The sequence below is a fragment of the Pararge aegeria genome, chromosome 13 (genome assembly GCF_905163445.1).
Source record: "Pararge aegeria chromosome 13, ilParAegt1.1, whole genome shotgun sequence".
NCBI classification, from domain to species: domain Eukaryota; kingdom Metazoa; phylum Arthropoda; class Insecta; order Lepidoptera; family Nymphalidae; genus Pararge; species Pararge aegeria.
Window position 1 is genome coordinate 3,563,582 of NC_053192.1, and position 24,006 is coordinate 3,587,587.

Genomic DNA, 24,006 nt, shown 5'->3' on the forward strand with positions numbered 1-24,006 from the left:
ATTGGTGCAGTTTGCAGCGACCCTGCTCTCTGAGTCCAAGGCCGTGGGTTCGATTCCCACTAGTGGAAAACGTTTGTGTTATGAGCATGAATGTTTTTCAGTGTCTGGGTGTTTATATGTATATTCTAAGTTCTTATGTATGTTATTCATAAAAATATTCATCAGTCATCTTACTACCCATAACATAAGCTACGCTTACTTTGGGGCTAGATGGCAATGTGTGTGACTATGATCAATAGTTTTCGCAATCGAAAAAATAATCATGTTTGGAGATTCAAAACCAGTAAAAGGTCCAGAACATTTCTCGCGCTTTGCTTTGTAAAGAGCGATATAATGCTTCAGAATTTTTTATTTAATGATTTTGGACGTCAACATTTTAGTTATCATTCAAATGCAGAAAGTTTATAAATACTCTAACAATAAAACACTGGTTTCGAGGTCAACGACCAATTTAATCTATTAAAAGCTAATGTTACGAACCATAATTTTCATAAAAAGTAAGATTTACTATGTTGTGAAGCGACACGTCGCTAGTGTGTCCTTGCCCTAAATAAAGGATACAAATCCCATAAATAAAGGGATTCACATAGGTAGAAGTTTAATTTCGAGTGTAGGTCATAAACAGAGCTGGATATTGTTCCGTATTACGGTAATGGTGTTTGGGACAATGGATCGTACTCTATCCGGATAAGTTAATGTCGAACGATTTATGCTAATGTTGAGAATTTCGTTGGCATAGAATATTTTTTTTATTCCACTACAAGTTAGCCCTTGACGGCATTCTCACCTGATGGTAAGTGATGATGCGGTCTAAAATGGTATCGGGTTAACCGGTTAGGGAGTATAGTAGTCATACCCCTTATCGGTTTCAACGCGACATCGCACCGGAACACTAAATCGCTTAGCGGCACGTCTATGTTCGTAGGGTGGCAACTAGCCACGGCCAAAGCCTCCAGACAGAATAGCATGTGAGGAGCACGACAGTATTACAGAGGTGAGGCATCATTGACGCAGTGGGCAACGACCCTGCTTTCTGAGTCCAAGGCCGTGGGTTCGATACCCACAACTGGAAAATGTTTGTGTAATGAACATAAATGTTTTCCAGTGTCGGGGTGTTTATCTCTATATTATAAGTATATATGTATATCTATCTTCTATCCATCTATTTTCTATATATATAAAAGAGAAAGTGTGTCCGAAACGGCTGGACCGATTTCAAAATTATAGAAAATGTCATTTTATTTGTGTTGTGTGGTAATAACCGATTTGGTGCAGACGAAGTTACACGGGTCAGCTAGTGTATTCTTATATGCTGTCTCCAAACGACTATTATGAAAATTAAGCTTAATTTGCTATAACTCCGCGAAATGCAGGGGAATCTGTATGGTGTAATTTATAATTTCTTCAATCCTTATACTCCACATCAAACAGATCTTCGATCATCTGTTTGGTGTGGACGCACGTTTCGCTGAAACCGGAGCATCCTCAGGAGATATTGAATTTACAATGAATAATTGTAAAGTCAAAATCTCCTGAGGATGCTCCGGTTATGCAAGAGGTGCAATTTTTTATTTTCATAATATATCCTGGATTTCCGCAAAGTAACGCCTGCTTCTATCCAATATCCAAACGGCTAAACTGCAGGCTAGGCCGAGAAATCCTTAGCATAATTAAAGAAGGAAATTCGATTACTTAGATCATATTATGAGAAACGTTAAATATGATCTTTACCTCATCATTTAAAGGCAAAATAGCCGAAGACCAACTACCCGAGATCATATGGCGTTTTGACGGCCGATTGGCGCAGTTAGCAGCGATCCTGCTTTCTGAGTCCAAGGCCGTGGGTTCGATTCCCACAACTGGAAAATGTTCGTGTGATGAGCATGAGTGTTTTTCAGTGTCTGGGTGTTTATATGTATATTCTAAGTATTTATGTATATTATTTACAAAATTATTAAACAGTCATCTTAGTACCCATAACACAAGCTACGCTTACTTTGGGGCTAGATGGCGATGTGTGCATTGTCGTAATATATTTATTTATTTATTTATATTGGGAGAAAAATTTACAACAATGACCCTGTAGAGCCAAACGCAACAATGAAAAAACCTACTCTAGGTGGACAGATGACCTCAAAAGAGTCTTAGGGAACCTCTGGAGGCGAGTCGTACAAGACTGTGGAATTTAAAAACCTACCTACATAATTCCTCCTTGATAATGTCACAAAACATACATTTTCTGTAAGAGTTCAGCCCAGATGGGTGGAACACTAACAAATGCGAGAGCGACGTACTGAAACTACCGTTGATACGAGCCGCGGCGTCGTGAGAACGAATGTATAGGAGGTGTTGTCAAAGGGCTGCATCATGGGAAATGGCATAGTGGAAACAATCTTACAAATAATTATTGACAAAGACCAAAGTCCACTGGATATTGGAAATCTGCAAGTTCGTTGCAATAATTGGGTGTATACCCCTTTTCTCATTTTCACAATTTTTTGTAGTTAACTTTTATACCAAGTGCTCATTTGGACGGCATGAATAAAGAAAAATAATCGTTCATAAAAAGCAAAAAAGTCATATAATGTAGAGGGAAAAAAATCTTTTTAAGTCGCCATAATGAAAGGGGTCAACATAGGCTGGTCGGAATCTGATAAAAATTCATGGAAACCCATTCATCGCGAGCCGCAAATTGAAACGTCTAGCGCCCCATGTATTCATTTATTCATTGGTGTAGTCCAAATATCGCCTCCGTGGCAATGAATAAATGAATGCGATGTTTAGTGGAATACCTCTTACCTGCTAAGTATCGTATTTTAGACTTCGTGAAAGATATGCTTCTACTCATTGAAAGCGTTGGTTTTTTTTTGGTAGCTCTTCATTCGTTTCACTGTCTGTCGTTATGAGGACTTTCTTCTGGACTCTCTTTGTTTTCCGAATCAGGACAAACATTTAAATGTTTGTTTTAGCGATATTCGATACGATTGCAAATTCATTAACATGTTAACACTAATGTTAGGTGATGGTGATAACTGAATTCATTCGTTAACTTAAAACTAAAGCTAGGAGGGTTCCCCACGCGCTGGTCTAAGAGCCCACAAAAAACTTAGCCAGTTTTTTTTTGCTATCACCATCTCACAGTCGAGTTAATGTTTAGCTATGAAGTAAGAGCAATATACCCAAGCATTTTTAGTATATAAGTCCTTAATATTATGATAGGAAATCTTCAGTACCTCTTTGCAAAACTACCTGACATGAGTTTAATAAAATCTCTCTCCATTGCAATGAATAACTCTGAGCTTTCCCTAAAAGAGTTACTAATTTTATGCAGCCTAGTAATTATTGGTAGTGAAGTTGTTTTTACTACCAAAAAATATGAGCCTTGATGCCTGAAATAAATATACCTATTTTTATTATTAAGATCCTTCTCGTTTCTTTTCGTTTGATGCTTTAGAGATACTCCGATCAAAGCCATCTCTATCGCAAAGAATAACTCTTGAGCTTTTCGTCTGAGACCATAGATAAAAAGGCTATTGTCGCTATCTATGCCCTAGGCCATAGATAGCGACAATTTTTCGGAATTATGAATCATAACTTACAACACTAGCTGTTATTATAGTCGTATTTTTAATTAAACGAAGTCAACTGACGTTTACTGTGTTGTCAGTTTATGATGAAATAAAAATAGTGTTGTGACAAAGTGAATCATTGAAAAAACTCCTGAATGAATGAAGGCGAATGAGTCGCCGCGCCGCGTTTTGTAAGAAGCCGACAAAAAACTGGTTGTAGTTAGTAACTTATATCAGAGCGTTTTTATACAATCTATATATATATAATGAAAATGGTCTTCGTTTGAGGCTCAATCACGCCTAAACCACTGATCGTATCGACATGAAACTACCACCATTCGATGCGAAATTTTTCCTAGATGGTTTATGGCTATCTTTTTTTTTGAATTCCAACCTTCCTTCATTTTTTTATTGCTGTTTTACTTTTATGAACATTTATCCCGCTAATAAAAACAAAAGATAAGCATTTTCTCTTGATTCTTTTGTTTTCATGGATTTCAACAGAGTGTATTAAACGGATTATGGTTTTTTACATTCAGCTAAGAATCTACTCACGGTAGTGGAGAACGGCTGGACCAATTGGGCTTTTTTTTTATCTTCAGAATTGTCAGGAGAAAGTTTTGTATGTAAGAAAATTTTAAAAAAGCCCGATAAAAAGTTAAAAATTTCGATGATAATCGAAGAATTCCCATCTATATAGTCACTCACCACGAAATCTCGGGAACCATAAGACTTAGAAACGTGAAACTTGGTAGGAATATTACTTTTGCTATGTAGAGGTCAGCTATGAATAGATTTTAAGAAATTCATTCCCCAAAGGGGATTGCGGGGGCGTTAACAATGAACAATTCCCGTTTTTAAACTATAGCTTCTATAGATATATTCAAATTTGGTAGGAATCTTCTGTAAGAGGTGTAGAAATAGGCTATGAACGAATTTTACGATAGCTCACCCCACAGGGGGTTGCGGGGGTGGGTATTAACAATTAATATTTTTAATTTTCCAGCTAAAGCTCCTACAAGCTCCAAATTTTGTAGGAATTTTCTATAAGTGATGTAAAAATGATTTATGAACAAATTTTACGATATCCCACCCCAAAGAAGATTGCGGGGGCGTTAACAATGAAAATTTTCAATTTCCAAGCGATAGCTCCTATAGACTCCAAATTTAGTGAGAGTGTTCTATATGTAATATAAAAATGATCTTCGAGCGGATTTTAAAATGAATCACCTCCAATAAGGTTCGCGGGGGTGGGTGTTAACAATAAAAAATTTCAATTTCGAAATATAGCTTCTAAAAATTCTAAATATGGTAGGAATCTTTTATTATTCACATAAAGAACATCTCAAAATGGATTTCAATAAAGTCTACTTCCGACAGGAATTGCGGGGGTGGGTGTTAAAATCTAAAATTTTTATTTCTAACCTGTAACTTCTACATACTCCAAATTTGGTGGGGATCTTCGTGTATGTAGGGATATTCGTGTATTTCCTTACAACAATCGTCTTTTTGGCAGCGGAGAAAAAGTCATTGAGAGGTTTCAAAAACTTAACTTTACATGTAGCTATCCAATCAACGGCCTAAGAATTTTACATTCATTTTACTTTTGCAGACTACATAACCGACGAATTCTTTTATTGCGGGATCGCGGAAATGTAACAGATTAAAATGAATGCATTTTCCAAGCACATGAGATGTGGAAAATAAATTTAGTTACTTATTCCAATAGAATTCATAAAAAACATGCACAATTAATTTTCTATAAAAAATTGATGTCACGGAGAAAATTTTAGTTAACAGAAAATTCGGCGCACTTGAACCTAGACAGATTTCAACTTCACATATGAGACTTGCAATGACTTTAACTTAAACTTTCAATGCTCATTTCAATTTTTTTTCTTCATGTCAATTATTATTAATTTTTGGAAGAAAGGCACGGAAATGTTATAATGATTGCACATTGAAAGTTACAATGAATATTAGTGAGAAAAATCACCTGGATGAAAGATACAGGCTAAATCGATGGAATTTGGAATTTGAGTAAGTCTAAACAATATCGATGCTTACAGTTCTATCCGCGGGGCCTATTTATGTTCATACAAAAATAAAAAAAAGGAGAATAATAAAAATATTAAAAAAATAAAATAAAAATGAAACATAACATGTCATTTATTTCAAAATTCAAAATTCAAAATTCAAAATTCATTTATTTCAAGTAGGCCTAATACAAGCACTTTTGAAACGTCAAGTCTGTCCGTGTGTAGTGACTCTACCACCGGTTCGGAAGGCAGATTCTACCGAGAAGAAGCCGGCAAGAAACTCAGCAGTTGCTCTTTTCCAACATCAAAAATTTACATTTTATATTTTAACATTCATTTTTCTATCTTGTGAGAGATGAAAGCGGAGCCGGATGCTTCCAAGCAACCTTGTCATTAAGAAACTCATCAATTGTATAATAACCTCGCTGTAATAAATGTGTTTTAACACATTCTTTAAACTTATGGATTGGTAGGTCCAAAATTACCTTAGGAATCATATTATAAAAGCGTATACTCAATCCCACAAATGACTTCTGCACCTTTCGCAGACGATATGCAGATGTCACTAATTTATGACCATTTCTTGTAAGTCGACTGTTTATATCCACTTTTTGTTTATAAAGACTAATATGTTGTCTTACAAATACTATATTGTTATAAATGTATTGTGAGGCTACCGTAAGTATACCAATTTCTTTAAATTTTTCACGGAGGGATTCACGTGATTTAAGTTTATATATTGACCGTACAGCTCTTTTCTGCAATATGAATATAGTTTCAATATCAGCAGCTTTGCCCCATAATAAGATCCCGTAAGACATCACACTATGAAAGTACGCGAAGTAAACAAGTCTTGCTGTTTCTACGTCAGTAATCTGTCTAATTTTCCTGACGGCGTAGGCAGCCGAGCTTAGTTTACCTGCTAGTGTATCTATATGGGTACCCCACTGAAGCTTACAATCCAAGGTCATGCCCAGAAAAACTGTGGAATCTTCCATTTTTAGTGATTCTCCATTTATTATTATATTTTTATTAACTTTCTTTACATTTGGTAAAATAAATTCTACACACTTAGTTTTTTTTGCATTTAAAAGTAAATTATTGACAGTAAACCAGTGCGACACATGCGACATAGCACGGCTTACATCGTCAGAGTTGTCTCTACCTCTATCAGTTTTAAAAATTAGAGATGTATCATCAGCAAACAGTACAATGTCACAGGTTTCACTGACATGGTGTGGTAGATCATTTATATACACCAAAAATAGAAAGGGACCCAAGATTGAACCCTGTGGGACACCCATTGACGTAGCCGACCCCTGCGACTTAATGTCTTTTATGCAAACCCTTTGGGTTCTGTCACTGAGATAAGAGGCAACCAAATTTAGTGCAACGTTTTTGATACCATAATGGGCTAGTTTAAGAAGCAAGGTTTTATGATCGACACAATCGAATGCTTTGGATAGATCACAAAAAACACCAATGGCATTCTGCGAACGTTCCCAGGCATCGTACACATGTTTTAAAAGTTTAGCGCCTGCATCCGTGGTGCTACGACCTTTAGTAAAACCGTACTGCTCCGGATGTAGTAAGTTATTTACATTGAAGTGATTCAAAAGTTGATTTAATATAATTTTTTCAAAGACCTTACTAAGAGCTGGTAAGATTGAAATGGGTCTGTAATTGTTAATGTGGTTTTTATTGCCAGATTTAAATAGAGGTATAAGTTTACTATGTTTCATTAAATTTGGAAAAGTACCTCTATCAACACATTCATTAAAAAGTATGGCTAAGTAAGGGGCAATAACGTCTATAATGTTAGATATTACCATTACAGACATACCCCATAAATCACCGGTTTTTTTCTGTTTCAACAACTTAAAATTCTTTATTATATCATATGCAGATATATGTTTAAAATTAAATAAAACGTTGCACTCATTAACGTTGTTCCTCAATAAACTCTGAGCTGCAGTAGGTGAAGAATTAAGTGAATCAGTCAACAAAATAGGAACACTCTGAAAAAAGTTTTCAAAGGTACTTGCAACCTCACTGTCAGCGGTAACTTTATTATCATTAATAATTAATTCAAAGTTTACGTTGCGAGATTTAGCTTTCCCAGTTTCATTATTAACAATTTTCCAGGTTGTTTGTACTTTGTTATCCGATTTTATGATTTGATCCTTAAAGTATAGCGACTTAGCATGAAAGCAAACGTTCTTAAACGTTTTAGAGTACATTTTTACGTGTTGTAGGAAAGCTGGAGTATGGTTATATTGTTTTTCACCATAGAGCTCATACAAATTATCTCTACTTTTGTATATGCCAATAGTTGCCCAATCGCTAAACTTTATTTTTTTATTGAAATCTATATGTTTGAAATTGAATATTTTGTTAAATTCATTTTCTATAATATTAAAGAGCGTACCATAAATGCTGTCAGGATGACCGTTCTTAAAGACAAGGGCAGGAATTTTGGATGATATTTCACCTTTGAATCGCGTCAATTTGCTCTTAGTTATCGGCCTACACTTGACGATATGTTTATCTTTGTTTATATTATTCAAAACAGTAATTTGTTGGCCACAATGATCTGATCTTAAGTTGGTTATTATCGATTTACCTAAGATATCACAGTTGAGAAAAATATTATCTAAACACGATGCTGAGGTTGCTGTGATTCTAGTAGGTTCACTAAAAGCATAATTAAAATTAAAACATTTAAATAAGTTTAGCAACCTAGTCGTAGTTGCATTACTAAGTAAAATATCAACATTAAAATCCCCGCATACTATTGCTTTTTTTGTGGATACAGACAATCGCTTAAGCACATCTTCCATTACATCCTCAAAAAGGCTAAAATCACCTGAGGGGGGACGATATACACACACTATTATAAATCGCTCCAGCTCCACACAAGATAGTTCTACAGTGCGTTCAACAGAAAGACTAACTATGTATTTTCGCTCCTTACAAGTTATATTATTGTGTACAAAAATTAAGGACCCACCATGAATTGCAGTCCTTCTGAAGAACACACTTGACATTTTGAAATTCCTTAAGATAACTGCTGGATGTGCACCAGTGAGCCAATGCTCAGTAATACACAGAATGTGTATATTGAGTTTTTCCACAAACAGTTCTATTTCAATTTCTTTGCCGGTTAAGCTCTGTATATTTTGATGTACAATGTTCATATTGGAGAGCTTCTCCGTTGTCTGGCTATCTAGTTTAAATAATTATAAGAAATTTTCTTAGTACTTGAACAAGTACTTGGGTCATTATCAGAAATATTGGTACCTAAAGTACAATTTGTAAAGTTGTCAATAGACTTAGTTACAACACTTGTAACTGTATCATTTAAATTGTAAGCTAATAATGAGGCTATATGTTGCTTACATTTTTTTGACAGATAAAAAGTATCCCTAGTCAATAACAGTGGTGAAATAAATTTATTCACATCAAAATAAAAAACTGCCTCACTATGACGGCATGTCAAGTTATAAATTAATAAATTTAAATTATAAATTTGCTTATTTCGCTTAGAACTAAGCGTGCCACAGTACGGAAAGGCACACATAACAAATCTACATTTAGATTTTTCATGCAAAGCCAGCAATTTTTCTACACATCTTATAATTTGTGTCTTTTTTACATTTACGCTATCTCCTAACAAAAATATAACATTTTTATTTACATCTAAACTGTCTATGTTCAAACTATCAATAAGATAGTCTAAATTAGCCCCCGGTGAACATCTATTAGTCACTGAGTGATCTAGGTAACAGTTCATAATAGGACCAAAACCTTTACCTAGCTTGTCTGAAATTACTAAAGTGTGTTTTTTATGCTTACTTGATAAATTATAATCTAAGGATGTAGTGACAGGAATAATACTTTGACACTGCTCTTGGCAGGTCTCTAGCTTATTAGAGGACAAAATACTACTACTTAAGTCTAGGTTAGCCGTAGGTATATCTTGAGAACATTGACATTTATTTGCCAATGACTCAAAACGAGCCATATTGTAGGTACCTAGAGCTAACAACTCATCAGCTGCCAGAATTTGTTCATCAATCTGCTTTTTTGACAGCTCATATTTAATAGTCATAGTTTTAAGTGAGTTTTCCAGCTGTTGAATAACATCATTTAAGGTTTGGATTTCACTCTCATATTTTTCCCTGCTACTTTGAAAAGAAAGAGAAAAGGTATTTAACTTATTTAACAAAACTGAACGTTCTTTTCTTAGTATCAGGTTTTCACTGCTTTTCTTCTGGTTTTTTTACTAATTTTTGAGTTTTTTTTATTATTTTACTAATTCTAATGTATTTTTTTATTTTATTGTGGCTATTTAAAAAGGGGAGATCTATTTGAGGCTTGGTTTTTTTAACACAAGGGCTATCACAAGTCAGATCGATGCACATTGGCATTGTTGAGGATGAAGTAAGTAGTTCATCATACAAGTTATTTGTTGATTGCATTTCAACATTTTGTAATTGTGACTGAAGGTCATCAATAGTTTTATGTGCGCTACATAATTCACCCTCCAACATAGTAATTCTTCCTAAAGCTTCATCATAAGTAGCTTCATCATTTCATCATTTCCTTTTTCAATTCGCCTAGCGAAGCGGGCGGGAAACGGCTAGTTTTATTATAAAATAGAAATAATAGTCTTTTATAGTTTTGAAATGATAAACTATTTACACACATTGTTCATTCATCTGATTGTAAGAAAACAGAACGCATCACTATTACTTTAAATATGGCAACATTATTTTACAAAGTGACATTAGCTACTGTCAGTTGGCTTCGTCTAATTAAAAATACGACTATAGTTACATACATTAAAGAATTTCTAATAATAGAGTACGATATCTTTGCACGTTTGGCAGATAGCTCAATCGTTATATTTAGTTTTGTATAATTAAGCATTTCCTATCTATTAAGGTAACTAAACGTTAAATGTATTGCTTTATGCTACAAAACTAAAATATCTATAGTCGTAAAAATGTAATAGGCCCGTTTTGACATTTGTCATCGCGACGTAACTAGTTATGGAACCATAAGACTCAGGACTCGATACTCACGATAAATCAATTCAAGTTTGTATCAGTACTTGATTGATATTATTAGTATTGTAAAGTGTTCGTTCGTTCAAAGTATTCCTTTAACTTCACAACCAATACGCGTGACTGGCTGTTGATTATACGTCCACTTTTCAACATGTTGAAACAGAGTTAGTACTATATAACAACAAACACAAAAATCGAGTCAAATCACTATGTTTAAATTAATGTCCAAAATAGAAGAGCCATAGTTAACGCAATAGTAAACAATATATATCAAACTTAAACGAGCGCACAGTCAACTTTACAAGATGAGGAACGAAAAACTGCGCAGTGCGCGCGGGGACGCTTCAGTCATGTGCCGCTTGGTCAGATACATCATCTCAGACTCATTATTTAGAACCCATTTTGAGAACCAAGCTCATTCTTTGCAGTAAAGATATCTACACAATATTTAATTTCGATATTCAGTAAAAAAATGGTTACAGCTCTAGTATAAAAAAAAAAAAGACTGAGAACGTAACTGTTTTCGGAACGTTTCGCAACAATTATAAATTGCATGCTACTATGAAGTAAGCGCAAAAAGAATACTCGCGATATATTCTTTCATATTATTTAACGTCCCAAAAAAATTTACGTGTTTTTTAAAACACTGTATGTAATTGATTTTTATTTTTTTGTTTCTTTCAGTTTCGTTCCAAGTTACATTCTATAGTCTTGCACAAATGTCAAAACGGGCCTATTACATTTTTCCGACTATAGTTTAATCTGCTATGGTCTAAGTTTTTATTTTTATTTTTTTTACAAATAAATGAATTTGAATAAGTCTGTGTGTATTTCTGTGAATTGCGTTGTAGAGCTTCAAAAGATAACATAATTTATACTAATGAGGTATCGTTAGAGCAACTTCGTTCATTCATTTGCCATGTGTCATATCTATTAACTATTTCTATCTGCAACGTAACGTATGAATTTGGGGTAAGCGAATGTGTACGTATGGTTATAAAGATTTATAGCAATCTCTTTCTATATATTATGAAAATTAATCTTAAATTGCGATACTACACGAAAAGCAGTAGAATCTCTTTTGTGTAATTAATAATTTCTTCAATCCTTATACTCCACACCAAACAGATCTACAGCAATGTACCCTCTACACAAGTTTCGCTCCAAAACCGGAGCATCGTGACGTTACAATGAATAATTGTTAAGTTGTTCATTGTAAAGTCAACATCTCCTGAGGATAGTTTTTGAGTAAACGACTGCCATTGTTTTTACTGAAAAAAATCAGCACTAACATCACCCATCACCTCGTCAAAATTAAAATCATGTGACTCCTGTCACTTTGTAAGATACTCGTCGCGTAGCTGAGGTACTATGCGCGTTTCGGTCTTTTATTTAGAATAGGGTTGTCATAAGCAAACACTTAGAATGTTTCATAAGCAAACACTTAGAATGTTTCATAAGCAAACACTTAGAATGTTTCATAAGCAAACACTTAGAATGTTTCATAAGCAAACACTTAGAATGTTTCATAAGCAAACACTTAGAATGTTTTGAATTAGTTGTTATGGCCAAATAAATATGCTTCTTTAAAATTAGTATTTTTACAGGGTGATTCCTTATGCAATAAACTTATGCATCTTTCAACTTCATTTCGTAATTCAGTTACAGTTTGTATAATTTATGGCCGGACTTCGAACCCAGGATCTTGTGGTCCGTAGTTAAACATGCTCACCAAACGAGGCAACCCATTAATATAGAAAGCTTATAAATAAATCCTATTATAATATTAAGGATTACATGAAAGATAAAAAAACTTGGATATGAATTGCTCTAACTTCATAGCTCAACATCAATTAGACTGTGAGATGGTGATAACAAAAAAAACCTGGCTAGGTTTGTTGTGGGCTCTTTTTAGACCAGGGGGACCTCCTAGCTTTAGTTTTAAGTTAACGAATGCAGTTATCACGATCACTAACATTAGTTTAACATGTTAAATGTATGAACGCTTCATAAGTTTCTTTGATAAGGTCTTAATTCTTACCTGAAGGTCTCTGCCCCAACGACCTCATCACGACTCCTAGCTCAGCCATCGTGATCGTGCCATCTTCGTCTTTATCGAACAGCATAAACGCTTCTTTGAATTCTGAAATAAGAAGCATTGACTTTATTATGGGCTCCTGTTGGTGTCGGACTTCGTTTACGAAATTGGTGATTGTATCACAAAACCACTCGAAACTGCGACGTGACTTTTCAAACACAGAGTAGGTTCTCTTTATATCTAACCTCCATAACTAAAATTTTGTGACTTTGTGACAGTACTGACGTGCTTTAATGGGAATAACCTGTGCTTCACTTTTTTTTATTTTTTTTATTTATCTATTAAATTTGATAAGGTTTGATTTCATTCGGTTTCTTAACTCGGGTCTCAGCTGAAAATCTGTACATGTAACTAAAATGCATGGCAAATGCTGAGCTGTACACCCTTTCTGTCTGGTGTTACACACAGACATTGTTACTATATTATTATAAGATGTACTGTTTGTAACATTTAATATGAATAAATATATTTTCTTTCTTTTCTTCCTCTCTGTCGTTTTAAAAAGAAAGCAGGTGCAAAAAGTATAGGCAAAACAGAGAGAGCAAAAGTAGTTGTAGTTTCATGCTCAGTTTCAATTGAAAATAATCCGAATGGAAAGGCTGTCGAAAGTCATCAGTTTTGACGGTTAAATAATGTATGAATGAATGAATAAATTTCGGGACGCAGCGTACTGCTACATAGTCTAGTCATACATGAGATTATTGACGAACATTCTTTTATCTTTCGTAAAAAATATATATTTTTATAGTAAAAAGTATCCTATGTTACTTCTCATACCTCCAAAAATACGTGTACAAAGTTTCATGATGATCGGTTAAGTAGTTTTCGCGCGAAAGCGTAACAAACAAACTTACATTCACATTATATAATATTAGGAGCATTACTGATATGGCATACCTGCGACTTGTTCCTCCGTAAGGCCATATTCTGACTGAAACAAAAGAAAATGTATCAATTTCCAGTTAATTTAAGCACGGTATTTTTTAATAGATCCAATAGAAGCAATCATTGTTCGACCAAGCACTTGATAGCAGTGGCGGTACTACCATACAAGCCGAAAAGCCTGGCTTGCGTTACAATAAATATCTCTTTTCTCGACTATTCCGAAATGAAATTAACAAAATAATTAAAACTTGATAGCAATGATGATATAAATACAATGTTTTAACTTTTGTTTAATAATGTATATACTCTTTGGCTACTTTACTGCAAGCACTACGTTACTCTGGCAGGTAGTCTCTGTGGTAGCACCCAGCCGAACGGCGCGGCGCCGCGCCGAACTATCACTATCGCGCTCTTCGCGTGTCTTCGTACGCGATCGGCGGCCTTGCTTTGTCTCGCTCACACGCATTTGCTTATATGGGGCTTTTATTTTACTGCTCTCTCTCATAGAAATTTCAATGTATTTAGCAGAGACAATCTAGATTATTTAATAATTTTGTATGGAGATCAAATGCCAGATTGCGAGTTGAAGTTAGTGAAGATGACCAGCGAGCGAATTGAAACAACTTCACGCGTGTTATTGTTTGCGTTACAACTAGTTGACACTTGACAGATTCATTATTATTGATTAGTAACTACTTAGTTAGGAGTTTATTATTGTTTATTTTGAGTTTAATAGTGCATTTAACTGGTTTTTTTTTCTTACAAATTGTAGTAAATATTGTTAAGTATGAGCTCAATTTGTGTGCAAATTGTTTCTGTGGCGAAATCAAAAAATAATTGGCGGACAACAGGTAAATTTTTGCATATTTTTGTTCTAATGAAAATAATGGTTGGAACGCGGCTGGTTACGACATAAATTACCAGGCATCATAAGAATTAAAGAGAGCAGAACTCAAAGAAACACTTGGGATTACTATGATGACTTTTTAATTTTGGCAAACATTGCATAGAAACTTCTTTATTATAATTCGCGTGCTGACCCTAACCGTAGTGTTTTTTAAGATTTGTTGATATGGTTCGTCATTTAGCACAACAAGAATGGTGACTTAGAGATCATGACGAGTTAAATTTGTCCTTTAGGTAACTGGGCTTGCTCAAATTCAAAACCCTAGGAACGCCACTGCTTGATAGACATCGGTTATAAACAGAGCAACTTTTCACAGGGCATGCAAGGAGCACGTCCTGCTACATGCCGCCCTGGGTCCATCCATTTGAGGCGTAGGTGTTAAGTCTCATGTGCCTGTGATCACAGCGGCAACCACGCCCTTCAGACCTGAACACAGCATTGCAACAATGCTGCTTGGCGGCAGAAGCATGGCGATGGTACTTCCCCTGTTACTAACAACCGTTTTGAAGTTAAGTTTGTGCCAGTGTGTCGGCTGATTGGCGCAGTGGGCAGCGACCCTGCTTTCTGAGTCCAATGCCGTGTGTTCGATTCCCACAGCTGAGAAATGTTTGTGCGATAAACATGTTTTTTAGATTCTGGGTGTTTATCTGTATATTATAAGTATTTATGTATATGATTCCTAAAAATATTCATCATTAAAAAATAAAAAATAAATAGTATCCATTACACAAGCCACGCTTACTTTTGGGCTAGATGGCGATGTGTGTATTGTCGTAGTATAGTTATGATTTATTTATCTTAGCCCTTTATAAGCCCCGTTAGTCTAGTGGTTAGCATGATCAATTATGGTTTTATGTTCGATTGCCGGGTTAGGCCAATGATTGTAAAGTTAGTTAAAATCATTATTACCAGCCCGGAGTTAAGAAATTGGAGTCATCCCTGTTCCCGCAGAGAACGTTAAGCCTTGGGTCCCTGTTATATGTAATAATAATTACTTAAGCCCATCAACCCGCAGTGTAGCAGCGAGGGGGGGTTTGCAAACCTTAGCCATTGCTGGGTGCAGGTCTAGAGGACTAGACCTGCACCCAGCAATGGGTTGTTAGCCTAATAATGATGATACTGTTATTAATATAAAACTAACTGAAAATTGCCGTGTCGTCAAATCCTTAGTGACCCTCCGTAGCCTTCTGTACTCTTTATTGTATCTGTCATCCGTCTTCACAGTTTGAGCCATTTTTGGATCACAACAACTCTTAAATCTAACACTGAAATCATACAGTCCGTTTTATATAACCTAGCAGTTTCCTAAACTACAGTCGAAGCTAACTTTTTCCAATACTCTAGCTCAAAAGTTTCCAAAGTTTGCTCGAAAACAAGATAAAGGTTCAAAATTCCATACGAACGCACTTCACTTGAAAATAGAACGTTCAGTTCACAAACTGTTAGAACACAATTAAATATTCGAACAAATAACGTATAAAATAACTTTGCGTTGTTTGTTTACAATCATTTGAATTTCAACTACACCTTTACCAAATCTTAATATAATTCATAGCAATTCAAATATTGACCCAACGATTAAAATATAATGTTATTATCATTGTTTTTAAATTAACAAAATTTTATCGTGCTTCATTTGAAAATAGAACAGTTCTCAACCGCAATTCGTAAATCGAACGTCTCATAAATAATTCAATTGCGACACTTTTATTTGTTGTTTACACGACATGGCACAGCAGAAACACAATTACAATTTCAAAAAACGAATACCGACGTGCTCTATACTTTGATTTTTTTATTGCTGTGACCGCTTTATATTGTTTTTCGACGTGATAAAAGGCATTTAAAAACGGAACTGCAGGAACTCATTTTAAAAATCGAACACTCGCGTGCTTTATGGTGTAGACTTTTTTTAAATTGTTAACCTCGCGTTTTATTTATTTTTTTAACGTGATAAAGGTCAGCTGTGACACGCGCTGCGACAATGACTATGACAGCTCGGTTATGTGTAGACGCTATATTTAAATTGGATTTTTGCGCTATAACGATAAACACGCACCGAAACACTGTCTACAGTGGTGCCAAGAAATCAATGTCAATATGGTTTTAATTTTATAAATTAGTTAGCGGCCATAGTGTTGTGGTTAGGAGTTCGCCCGCGTTTCATGGGGACTGAGTTCGATCCCCGGCACGCACCTTTTCAGATTTAAAATATCACTTGCTTTGTCGGTGAAGGAAAACATCGTGAAGAAACCTTCATATCTCAAAGTTCTCCATAATATTCTCAACGGAGTGTGAAGTCTACCGATCCGCGTATCCAGCGTGGTGGACTTCGGCATATAACCCTTCTCATTCTGAGAGAAGACCCGTGCCCTGTAATGAGACCATGGTTGGATGGTATTGGGTTGATGATGATGATGATACATAATTATATGTGTCTAAAAAGATCGAAGTTTATATAAAATTAAAAAATTTATAGAAAAGTCCTATTATAGTATACAGGATTACGTAAATGATTATAAAGCTTGGTTATGAATTATTGCTCTAACCAGCTTGACCCTTCAATATTTTCAAATGACAATGTGAGATGGTGATAACAAAAAGAATACCAGGTTAAGTTGACGGTCGACTGGCGCAGCGGGCAGCGACCCTGCTTTCTGAGTCCAAGGCCGTGGGTTCGATTCGCACTACTGGAAAATGTTTGTGGCTTGAGCATGATTGTTTTTCAGTGTCTGGGTGTTTATATGAATATTCTAAGTATTTATGTATACTATTCATGAAAATATTAATCAGTCATTAGTCAGTTATGGGTATTAATACTTAGTACCCATAACACAATCTACGCTTACTTTGGGGCTAGATGGCAATGTGTGTATTATCGTAGTATATTTATAATTTATTTATTTAATAACAATAATATTGACGTGCCCGGGGAGCCTATAAGATAAAACGGATTCGCCTTGCGACCATTGTAGAACGGACAGATGACTCCGCGATCTTGGCACGATGAGAATAATTTGGAACGAGTCACTTTTGGCGGGAAAATTAGGGATACAAGACTCATTTTGCTAAAATAACTATTAAACTCCATGTACTCATGTTAATTATGAGTACTGTTATTTATGTTTATATCCTATATATATACATGTATATACAAACAAAGATAATGGATATATATATATATATATATATATAAATGTTATATTTATATATTTGTGTATTATCTATATGTCATTTATTGCACCACTTCCTATTTTCTATGTTTTATTCCTTTTGCCACTTTGGTTGCCTTTAAGAAATCGCTATGTAGCAACAAGGCCACCAAATTGTACTCTCTTGATCTATATGTATATCTCTGTATATACTTTTTTCTTTGGTGTAGAATAAAAATGTATTTATTCATTCATTCATTCATTCATTCATTCATTCATTCATTCATTCATTCATTCATTCATTCATTGATCATTCATTCATTCATTCATTCAATCATTCATTCATACATACTCACTTAGGATCGTATCAATAAGCCGATGTCGAGCTAAGAATGTATATTTGTTTACTTATCTAGGTATGTAACATTGTAGTATTTTTAAACTAAACCGCACCCTTGCAGCTACTCCTCTTTATCAGAGGTTAACCGTAAGACATTTCTTGCAGCAATAAGGCCGCCTTTGCAAGCCTAAAAATGTTTACTTATCCTTGTTTCCCGGATAATTTTATGTTTATGGCCAATAAGCATACGGCAGTCAAGGTCACTTGGCATATTCAAACATGCTCTTAAAGTACATTATCTTGAGCACCGAAGACGACATAAGGTTATTTATTCTTAATCATATTTAAGTATTTATAGTATATACTATGTTAAAGTATATATAAGTTTATTCTTCTTCTTATTGCAGTGCCGATCGTGTACTTTTCCCGAACCATTGGGGTAAATTTATATAAGTTTATTATTTTTAAGTAGTGGTGACAGCGCATTGGATAGGAGCTCGACTTCAGGAGCTCGCCTTCGGGGGGCCGAGTTTGATTCGCAGCACTCCCATCTAACTTTTCTAAGTTATGTGTGTTTTTAAGGAATTAAAATATCACTTGCTTCAAGTTTATGGAAAAAATTGTGAGAAAACCTATAGAGAGTCATACATAATGTTCTCAAAGGTGTGCGGAGTCCACCAATCCACTCTGGGAAAGCGTGGTGGACTACGGCCTTAAACCCTTCTCATTGTGGGAGGGACCCTTGCTCTGTAGTGGGCCGGTGATGTAAATTGATGAATTAATTTTTTTTTTATGTGTGTAATCCGAGAAAGTAATGTCTAAGTGTGTAATTATTCGTTAGTATATATGTAATCGGAGCGGTGATAGCCTAGCGGGTAGGATTTCGACTTCACTCTCGGGGGCCTTAGTTCGATTCCCAGCACGCACCTCTAACTTTTCTAAGTTATGTGTGTTTTTAAGCAATTAAAATATCACTTGCTTCAGCTCCCACTCACAACAACCCTCCTCACACTTGGGAGACCGCAGAGCTCTCCATTTCGCCAGTGGAAGTCGAATTAATTTACAGTTAACCGTTTTGACGACCTCTCTGACGCAACGGTGAGCGCTATGAATTTAAGTAGCATTCTTCTTAAATTCATAGCACTCCCGCGTTTGATTTCCGGCAGAGGCAATTTGGGATTTTTCTTTCTGATCTGGTCTTGTGGGAGGCTTTGGTCAGGGCTAGTTACCACCCTACCGACAAAGACGTGCTGCTAAGCGATTTAGTGTTTCGGTACGATGTCGCGTGGAAAGCAATTAGGGGTATGACTACCATACTCCCTAACAGGTAAGCCCGCTAACACCTTAGACTGCATCATCATTCATACCCGGGTGAGATTGCAGTCAAGGGCTAACTTGTAGTGGAATAAAAAAAAAGTCGATTGTTCTGTAGAAAGTAGAACAATTTTTCCATTTACAAGTACAAAATGGAATTAAATGCTTGTACTCGCAGGCGTATTGAATCAAGTGCAGTCAGCATAATGACGTCATAACAGCAGCTTAAATAATAATATGCATTTTAAGCAAACTGTTAAATTTTAAGGTCACGTAAAATTATATCTCAAAAAATAACAAACTCAAAAATTATATCTCAAACTTTTGTTTACGTTTTTGTGCGTGTATTTGTCAACTAAAATTTTATTATTTATATTACGATGTGGATGTGTTTGAAAACACAATTAGACTGGGTAGAGGGCGCTGCTGTCGGTATGTAACTAAAGATTAAGCATCATCATCAGTAACTTATAACCAGTGGCGTGCACTCCATAAATATACAAAAGCACTGACTACCCAAAAAAAGGCTGTCTTGTATAACTCTGTCGTGAAGAGGATATTTTCATGATATGCCGTCCTTCTGCTTTATGCCTGACTAGTTTGCAAGCGCTGGACACGCCACTGCCTACTACTGGACTAAAGTCCTTTTTTTTCTTTTTTTTTTCCTTATGGGGAAATCCTCATGGATACCACTACAACACGGGGTGGTGCAGTGGTTATGCGGACTCTTACCGACTAAAACCCCACCGTGTTCCAACTCATCGCCTGGTGACATCGCATCGCCATGGGAACGCTTTCGCACACAACCGCAACCCAGCCAGCAGTGCCTACTGAGGCAGGCACTTCTCTGTAACAACTTCGGTTACCACTGAACACCACCGAAGGCAAACCAGGAACACGGGGTATGCCTTTCAACTCGAGGACCAAACTCCGACGGGCGACAGGATCCCCGTATCTATCACCCGGAGGTGGAGGAGGAGGTCACTTCTCAAGGGGGCAGACGTCGGTTGTGCGCCAGCTGTCTACGCCCAACTCTTCTGCGGCGGAGCGGATTAGAGTCTACATCGTCCTCTCAGAACCGCTCGGCCAACTCCTTCTGCACCATCACATCCTCACAGAAGGAAACCACTGCTTCCCACAACCTGTCACTTCCTACCAAACTGGACTAAAGGCCTGTCCTAATAAAAGGGCGTGCCCATAATCAGCAAACTGGGCAGACGGGTTGTGATCGCATTAGATGCTAGTAGCAGCACAGAGGACGCCACTGCCTGTTTCCCGTTTTTCCTTAGTCGCCTCGTACGACACTCATCTCTGGATAGCTGTTTTTTTAGAGCCGTTTGAACTTTCACAATTTTTAAAAAGGACTGGTTTCAATAGGATAATTTCTTAAAAATAGTTCAACGGGTACATCACGATATGGGTCACGACGGGACCACGACCCATAATATTATCGTGGTGAGTTCAAATCTGTTGAACTATTTTCAAGAAATGTTAACCACGAAAATCTTTGTTTAAGGCTTTAGGATATGAAAATTTGTATAGGAAACTCAATTTTACGTATTACGGGGATATTATAGAGGGGATAAAATCTAACTGGTTAGTTTCGCCTAAACTCTGGAAGCAGGTAACAGTTCTCGAAAAAGGATAATTAAAATCCCGCTACCACCCTTAGGAGCCAAGAAAACCTAGGAATTGGCGGGTGAGTGGACGCAACGGGCATCTTGTGTAGAATAAGCGTAATCATAATCATTACGCGAGCGGCGTCACGTGTAATCGCTAGCACAAATAAGTCAGCTCCAGAGTTTATTATTATTTATTTATTTAACGCGCTTATCTCTAGGACAATAAGATTGTAAAAAAAGATTTTTTTGGCATTTGATGCCTAAATTCTTGAGTAAGGTAAAAACTATGGGTAGGTTTCATCAACACCGTCACGTTTTTCTTTTCATCTTACTATTAGGTAACACTAATACCTACGTGTGTACGGTACCTATACTTGGGTTTTTTTTTTATTCTCCAATTTTTAAGTTCAATGAAAATATTAAATTATTTCAATTATTTGTAAGATTTTACCTCTATAAATTATCTTTCAACATGATATTTCATCATTGTAGCGACATCTAGTGAGATTTTTCGAAGTTAAATTAGTCTTAACCATTACACACAGGTGGCAGAAAGTACGCAGCGCGGGAGATTATTTTTTAGAAATGTTATTGTACCTATGTCTTTAACCTATTGATTTTAATGCCAGTAACCTTCTTATTTTTCTTTTGCTTACATTAACGTACATTTTCAGAGAATTGCGTATAAAAAAATAATAAAGATACCTACAAAAATAAAAATATTTATAATTGAAAATGACCTATGGACCAATTTAAACATTATTTATCTAAAAGTCTTTGATGACACCGCGTCGAAGCATAAACATTGATTAATAGAAGATAACTTTTCTGGCAGAGCAAGATAGAGTAAGTATTTAACACCTACGGCTCAGCTTAGTGGATATGGAGGGTAGAGGTAAGGAGAGTCATCTGTGTATATGAAAAAGTGTCGTCAAAATGTATTAAATTAGGATGGCGCCACATTTGCATCAGGGTAACTCTTAAAAGAAGCGCCAAATATAAATATTGTTAGAGTAGGCTTGAAAAATAAACAAGGAAGTATGGAGATACAAGGAAGTAAGGTTATATTTACCACAATATTTTGTACAACGTAAGTTGTTGAAATTCTCAATAATTAACTACTTTAGTCGATAATGACACTAAATTTTTTAACTCGGCATACTTCAATTCATCTACGATTGCTACATTCATACCATACCCTGTGCATTTACCAGCGCCATTGTGGAGGATTTTTGAACTGTTATTTAGCGCAACAACTGGACACTTTTTCAACTTTTCTCCCATATAAGATGACTCTCCTTACCTCTACCTTCCATATTAGTGGACACAGCGGGCACTTTGCAAGACATTATGCCATCGCATGCCCTGCAAAGTGTTGCTCTGTTCATAGACAATGAGCTCTCACTGACCAATTATGATTGCTCCTTCTTAGACCACAGCGCGTTTGGTCTTAGCTCTAGTTTTAGGTTTATAAATACTTCTCGCTACAATTTTGTATGTAATGTATGCGTTACAAGTGTCATGTATGGGCCCATTTCAATAAAGATAGCAATAGCCCACGGGCGTACCGCTTCTGGTCTTGTGATATTTTTTAGGCCAGATCGTCAATTGGGGGTATTGGAAAATTGGGGTGGGGGGGAGATCACCGTCACCACAGCACAGGCAAGCAAGCAGCAAGGCAGCACTTTAAATATAAAAAAAAACATATATTTTGCCTCTATAGTAGCGTATCTGTAAAATCTTTCAAAATGTGATAAAATAGTAAAATATTTTATCAGATACGAGAATTTGAGTTCACCTGCGGTTTTAGAAATGGCATCGAAAACGTCCAAAGTTTTAACAGAAAGGCTTATGACAAATGTATGCTATCGAGATTTTAAAGCCTAGTTAAAAGACCTAGTTATTGTATAAACATAAATAAATTAGTGCATTCGACTTCTCATAGCTTACCTACTTACCTGTTTTATTAAAGTGTTAATTTATATTTTATAGAGTAACTTCGGCAGTATAAATAGACCTACTTTTTATATTATAATCGAATGACAAGGACTTGACAAAGATTTGCATATTATAAGTCACACGCAAATTTACTCTCTGTACTTGAACCATACTCTCAGCACGACCTTTTATTTATTAAGTAAAATTTTCGAGTTACACCGTGGGCGAAAGCCAGTAAGAAAAAAAAAAAGTAATAAACAAATTTACTCAAAAATATAAATAAATACTTTTACATTTTACAACAATAAATAATTTTGAGTGTTTTGTTGTTTTCTCCATCTTTCTCTTAGCAACATTTAGATTAATAAAATTCGTATCTAAAAATATAATAAACTCGTTTTCAGTATATTTTGCATCAAGACCAATCAACGCTACATTTTTCAGTTTTAGTACACAGTTTTAGTTGGTGACGGACCGTGAAATTTTACTGCCATTCTCCGAATCTATAAACTGGATAAGTGATTAAAGAAAGCGGTAGACCGGCAATCGTTCACGCCTTGTCATTGTGATACACTGCAACGGAAGGAGTATTTCGTAAAACCATTGCGGCCAACTCTAAAATAAAACTTCTAAAATATGTAGAGATTTCAGAGTTTTATGCGTTATTATTGGCTTATTTTATAAATCCAATTACCTACATATAACATTAAAAATCTAAATATAAAGACTGGCGTCAGAAGTGAAACGACAAAGTGAACTCTCGGCTTGTGCTGAGATAGATTTTTTTTTTACGACAATACACACATCGCTATTTAGCCCCAAAGTAAGCGTAGCTTGTGTTATGGGTACTAAGATGACTGATTAATATTTTCATGAATAATATAGGAACACTTTTTAGACACTGAAAAACATTCATGTTCAGCACACAAACATTTTCCAGTAGTGGGCATCGAACCCACGGACTTGGACTCAGGGAGCAGGGTCGCTGCCCACTGCGCCAGTCGGCCATCAGAAAATTGCAACCCCAACAAGTCTTGGCACGACCTGGGAATCACATCCAGTTAAAATGA

General features: G+C 35.7%; 1 protein-coding gene across 2 annotated transcripts in view; it reads right to left on the reverse strand.

Moving 5' to 3' along the window:
- LOC120628887 (calmodulin-A-like) overlaps positions 1-24,006 on the reverse strand; it is a 97,596-nt gene that overhangs the window by 8,680 nt on the left and 64,910 nt on the right. Inside the window, exons 1-4 of one of the 2 annotated variants that reach the window (XM_039897551.1) lie at positions 16,345-16,539; positions 15,712-15,835; positions 13,676-13,709; positions 12,722-12,823 (exon numbers count right to left, since the gene is read on the reverse strand). In XM_039897551.1, the coding sequence (XP_039753485.1) occupies positions 12,722-12,823; positions 13,676-13,709; positions 15,712-15,804 (229 nt within the window). In that variant the 5' untranslated portion in view covers positions 15,805-15,835; positions 16,345-16,539. Of the gene's footprint in view, positions 1-12,721; positions 12,824-13,675; positions 13,710-15,711; positions 15,836-16,344; positions 16,540-24,006 lie in introns of those variants that run through there. The other variant, XM_039897550.1, reaches the window with a different exon arrangement.